Source organism: Zonotrichia leucophrys, chromosome 8 (genome assembly GCF_028769735.1).
Source record: "Zonotrichia leucophrys gambelii isolate GWCS_2022_RI chromosome 8, RI_Zleu_2.0, whole genome shotgun sequence".
Taxonomy (NCBI): Eukaryota; Metazoa; Chordata; class Aves; order Passeriformes; family Passerellidae; genus Zonotrichia; species Zonotrichia leucophrys.
Window position 1 is genome coordinate 7,862,929 of NC_088178.1, and position 6,000 is coordinate 7,868,928.

The following is a 6,000-nucleotide window of genomic DNA, read 5'->3' on the forward strand; positions in this document are numbered from 1 at the left end:
CAAGCATGGCATTAAAAAGAACTAGTTTCCACAAGATTGATGGCTTGTTTTACTTTTCCAGTACCACTAAAATCATCAGATTGGCTCACCAGATAGGAATTATACAAGGCTTAAATACCTTGGTTTTAATGCTCACTGTGTAAATGCTGAGGCTTTACCTAATTCACATGTGACAGTACTTCCCAAGAGAAAAATAACAGTTAATATTTTACCATTTTTAACTGAGTACTAGACATGGGGAAATTGGCAGTTACTGAATTTCTCAGAATGCTTTATGCAGCATTTGGGGGTTACACTGGCATTATACTATCAGTCTTCTACAGATTCTTTTAGGAGATAGCCAGGCTTCCTACTCATAGGTCTCAGAAATATCTTTTTGATTATTATGTAATTCTTTGACAGCTCAGAGATTTTCAGAAAGAACTTTTTTGTTTCTCAAAGAGAATGTACTTGAATTGGCAGTGTGTTTCTGCTATTCCCTTGGAATCTGTGCATCTAAAAGCAGGGGCTGCCCTTTCCCTTCACCCTGGAATAGCCTGGGAGCCATTGACCTCTATATTTAACTGTGCCCTTCAGTGAGTAGTTGACTTCTTTGGATTATGGGCTTGATAATTTTACTCTCAGGCTTCATTCTGAAAAAGGAGGAGCGGGCTGGGAGTTTTCTTTGACCAATAAAGAAACACTAAAGTCCTCATGTACCAAATGCTGTCCTGTTTGCTGTAGTTAAAGCTTTTCATCTCAAGTACGATGAAGTGCGCCTGGATCCCAACGTGCAGAAATGGGACGTGACAGTGTTAGAGCTCAGCTACCACAAAAGACACTTGGACAGGCCAGTGTTCCTACGCTTCTGGGAAACCTTGGACAGGTATGGTTCCTGCTGGAAGTCCTTGGTCTTCATGCTTGTATGCTTTAGGTGGGAATTAAAAGTTCTGGCCGCGAGGGAATTGTTTACAACTTGGATATCTGAACAATGATTTAGCTTGGAAATACTGCTTGTTTTGATTTTCCCTGATGATACAGTTAATGAAATGTAGCAGTATGTGTTTACAGACTGTAAGTAACAATCTCCAAAATGTGGATTTAAAGGAAGGGTAGTTACCATTAATCATTGGTTAGTCCCATGATTCCCCACCTCCTGACTCTGATTCTCTAGGTCAGAACCCTCCTGAAGGGGAAGTTCACTGTAACACCTTGTTCAGGTTGTAGAGAAGGAACTTTATTATCATGAAGCAGTTGAAGAAATATTGAGGGAGGGGAAAAGCCCATGTGTTTCATCAATGTTTAATTTTTTCATGTTGATTCACAGTGAACTGCTTGAATGATTGAGTGAAAAAGAAAAATCCAGTGGGAATTGTCAAAATAATTTCAATCATCAAACTTTCCATGGCTTTCTGTTTAAAAGTCTCAGGTGAACCATATATCTGAACTCCCAGATGAACTAGTAGTCTTTTAATGTTAGAGGTCATGCAATGCCTTGGAAAGCGGAGTTTTCTTTGAGGCAGGGCTGTAGCCAGCTGTTACTTAGTAGGAGAAATCCTGCACACAACATGTTGCATCTCTTTGGCAACTTTCTAATTCCCTAACAATTCTCTTTTAACAATGCCTGGGCGTTTTATTCCTGCAGCTAAAATTCCTATAAATGCCACAAGGGTAGTAATGCTGTCTTCTGTTAATTTTTTTTCAGGTATATGGTAAAGCACAAATCTCACTTGAGATTCTAAATCCTTCAGCTGCCATTTATTTCCTGAAGTATGGATTGGAAAAAATGGAGGGGGCTCCAGTTTGGAGACCAGAGCTCGCACTATATATGTCAAGAACTTTACAAATGAGGAAGGGTCACAGTTTAAACTTTTTATAAAATCTTATTTGGATGATTCATGCTATGGCAGGTTGATACCTGTTAATCAGAAGCAAAGGGGTTTTGCTTAAAACTATTTTTTTAATGTTGTTAGCCTTCTAGTCTGCAATCCAAATTGTATATTTTGATAGCAGCAGTTTCTTCTCTGTTTTGTTAAATTAGCCACATTTTTAAAGACTGTGTTTGTTCCCCAGTAGAGGATAGCTGGATGTCCACGGCGGGTTCCCCGTGTGCGTGTGCACGGGCGGGTGTAAATACAAGTGTGCCTGTGTCTATAGATATAGTGTACAAAAAAGTTATAGACACAATGATGCACACCTAGGTGTTTCCAGGCTTTCTAAACCACTTAGCTTCTGAGCTTAGTTTGGGATTTCTTTGCTTACTGTTTCACTTACTGAAAATATTTTGTTGTGAATGATATTACATTTTAGTCAATAGGACTTGCGAACTGAGCAAAGTGAAAGTTGTTTTCAATAAATCAAAATGTCAAGCTGTATATGTATATTCTGTCAGTCTTTGTTGAAAAAGGGAAGATCAAAAATCTATTAACTCTTTTTTTGGATTTGTAATGTCCCAGTTTACTAAATCTTGAAAATTTATTATAGGCATACTGTTGAGTCATGGTAACTCTAAATTGCCATTCTCCACACACATCTCTTTCTTTAAACTGAAAGTATGCATGTGTACATTCCCATCTAGCAAATATCTTTGCATAGGAATCTAAATGTTACCTAGATTAAATGATGAATAGAGGAGGAGAGAGTTGGATTCTTTTTTTTCCTGGGACAGCCACCACAAGGAATGAATAATTTTAACTTCTTTGTATTTATACCTCTAATACGATTTTCTCATGACAAAAGTAGCCCAGACTGTCAACAGGAGTTGTAATTTTCTGAGCTAGGTGGCTAATATGGCCTCCCAAGAGTCCTGCATTGGAATGGAAAATCAGCCTTCTCAAATTACCAAAGAACAGATTTGCTTCATCTCCAGTGTGAGGCCAGAGGATCCTGGTATTTGTACCAATTTACAGCATCTCTGTATCTATGGAATAACGTTAAGTTGATGTTGCATACCAGTGAATGTAGAGAATGATCAAATACTGTAACACCTGCATGATTTTTTTTCTGGGATAGAAAATACATGTTTATATTCCTGTTCTTGAAATTCCAAACCATGTTTTTTTAATATACTTTACATTTAAGGTTTGACAAAAATAAAATGTTCTACCTATTCTGTTTTGGTTTTTATTTGATGTTAACTTCATTTTTAGTAAAACCCAAAGTCATATATTCATAAGAGGTTTTTAAAACTGTCTGGCACTTGATTGTTCATATTTTTGTCAGTCATAAAAGTATTGATGTTTAAGTCATATATCCATAAGAGGTTTTTAAAGTTGTCTTAAGTTTATGAGGACCGTGAGGTCTGACTTTTAATTGTATGTATCCATCCCTGCTATAATGTGACTGTATTTTCAAATGGTCTAAATGGAACTGTAAAATCTCAAACCACCAGAACAACCCTCTGTGAATCCTGATATTAGAAGCAGCTGACCCTGGATTTTGGAATGGATTCAGCGTGGTGACTGGGAGCTACAGAACTGCTGGGATGTCTCCTGTTTGTGTGGGCAGTTGGGCAGTACCCTGTTACTGTGTTTTCCCTGTACTTAAGCTTCTTAGAAATGTGTCCATGTCATACTAGAGCTGGCTGGAACATTGAGTGCAGAGCAAAGCTGTAATGGCTTCTTCCAACATAGCAGGTGCTACCGTGTGGTAGCAATTTACAGTTCATTTCTGCTTTAAACAGTGAGGTATCATGTATGGTTTTGTAAACTTGAGCATTTCCAATTAGAAATGTCATTTTTTTCAGACTTAATAAGTACATCATGGCCTGTGCTGTTTTAAAGAGACTTCTAGCAGTCAGCTTGAGTAAATTTTGGACAAGTGTGTGCTTCACATGCAGTGTGATATGCAGACCATAGAGCGGGTTTGCAGTAGGCAAGGGACAGTTATCTTTTCTGTATCCTGTACTTCCCTGTGCTTTCAATGCACGTGTAATTCCAGATCCAGTGCAGGAGATGGCTTGATGTAGATGGAGATTTATGTATTTATTGGCAGTTAACTCCTCTGAAATTACTGAAGTTACATGGCTGTGGAATGGGCAGAAGAGCAATATCCATGAAATCTGTGTGACCTGTGTTTGTTTTTATGGGTTGAGAACAGACCTTTAACATCTTAGAATTTTGTACTGGCAAGCAGTTTGTGACCCAAGTTATACAATATGTATTTGTGAAGGAGCTGGCACCTGATTGTGCATATTTTTGTCAGTCATAAAAGTAGTGATGTTTATAAAAGGAGCCATTTTGCAATCAGATTCCTGCTGACATTATTGGAAGTTTAATTAGGTTGTCAGAATAGCATTCCTGCTGCCTTCATAAATAACTGCACATAGATTATGAAACTACTTGGACTTAAAAATTTAGCCTTACAGCAGCATTTTGCAACACAGCTGGAATTTTAGACACTTATGTTATGCTTAATTTGTCTGCACGTTAATGTAGAGTAATAAAGAAAAGTGATACTAAGAAGTGGGGAAGCTGGAGGAGCAGACATCTGTTTTACTGAGCTGCTTTCTTTTTGCTGAGCAAATTGGACACACTACTTAGAGGTGTATAAAGTGTGTAAATTGTATTCAATTAAAATGTACAGCTATAGCTGAGCTGCTTCCCTGCCTGCAGCTTATTGAACACCAGAATGACATGAGTGTGAGACTCAGATGTCAAATTGGCTGTTCCTGTTCTGCACCTTCAGTGTCATCACTCTGCACTGTTTCATGAGGGTGACATGAGTGAGATGAAGCATGATAAGCTGAGAACTGGTTTGAAGTCTGTGATTGGCTCACGTGCTGTCAGTAGGTGATTATTGTTTTTAGTAACAGGGTTAGTGGGGTCAGTAGTTGTACCTGAAGTAATGATTTTATATTAAAAGTGAAAATACTGGTTATTTATACTGTTTGAACTTTTGAATTTTAGTCTGAACAAAGCAGACAAAAGGGGAGTTCTTTTGTAAGATAAAGTAGGGCAACTGCAGGGACATGCATACCTGAAGAAATTGCAGATCAGCATCCTCAGCTGAGTAGGCTCAGCTCTTTCGCTATTACCTGGAAATTTTTGTAGGAAGATGGTTTTACAAATAGGTGCTAAAGTCAATGCTTGAGCTAGACAATTTATGGAACTGTTCTGCAATGCTGTAAACCTTTTTATTTCTGAATTCAGAAGAAAATGTAGATAGCAAATTGTGTGCTAAGTTGCCCTTCATCATAAGTTAAACTGTTATGTTATATTTGACAGCAAATGTGGAACAGCAAATTTGTTTTTGGCTTTCATTTGCTATGCAGTTGGTTTATAAAATATTGCCATTCTCTACAGGGACGTGCAAAAGTTAGTTTTATTAGTACAGCCTTTATTCTTTTGCTGGTGAAATATGCACTTAGTTGCTAATTCTTGCAAACACTATACCAGAAAAGAAAAAAAAGCTGATCAAAATTAATGGCTTAGAGGTTTTAAAATTTAATGTCATGAATGCATTTTAATTCAAAAGCCATAACTAATGCCAAGTACTTTATTAGAGCAATGTGTTCATGAAAAATTAAAATCCCTGCCTGAGGAAACTGCTGGCCAAGTAGGTTACAGTTCAGCTAATGTGTGGAAAAATCTACCACAAACTGGAATCTCCAAATGTCATATCCTGAGTTGCTCATTTGTAACAAATAGATTTTTTTTGAGAGGTGGCAGTTCTGCTTCCCTTTGCTAGCAGTTGCACACTTCAGTCACAGTTGTGTAGTTTCCTGTCCTAGGTTTGGGTTTGCATTGAGGGTTCTGAGGCAGGGACAGAAAACAGATGACTGAGGATGGATGGAGTTGTTGGAGTGGAGCTCAGGCACTTGGCAAGGATAAAGATGGTGTCTGAATGGGACTGTGATCCAGAGGGTGACATCTGATGATCCTTGTGGATCCTTCCAGCTCAGCACATTCTGTGATTGCTCAGCTGTCATCGACTTCTCTCTGGATCATTATTCTCAGTGGTGGTGCTATCACAGAGGGCAGGTTTGAGAATGAGATTTAATCCAGCACAACCTGTTGGTGG

The 6,000-nt window shown here is 38.2% G+C and overlaps 1 protein-coding gene across 1 annotated transcript in view; it reads left to right on the top strand.

Moving 5' to 3' along the window:
- CDC73 (cell division cycle 73) overlaps nt 1-3,089 on the top strand; it is a 101,765-nt gene extending 98,676 nt beyond the window's left edge. Inside the window, exons 16-17 of the mRNA XM_064720101.1 lie at nt 724-865; nt 1,685-3,089. Coding sequence (XP_064576171.1) covers nt 724-865; nt 1,685-1,721 — 179 coding nt within the window. The 3' untranslated portion in view covers nt 1,722-3,089. The remainder of the gene's footprint in view (nt 1-723; nt 866-1,684) is intronic.
- Nucleotides 3,090-6,000: the final 2,911 nt, after the last annotated feature.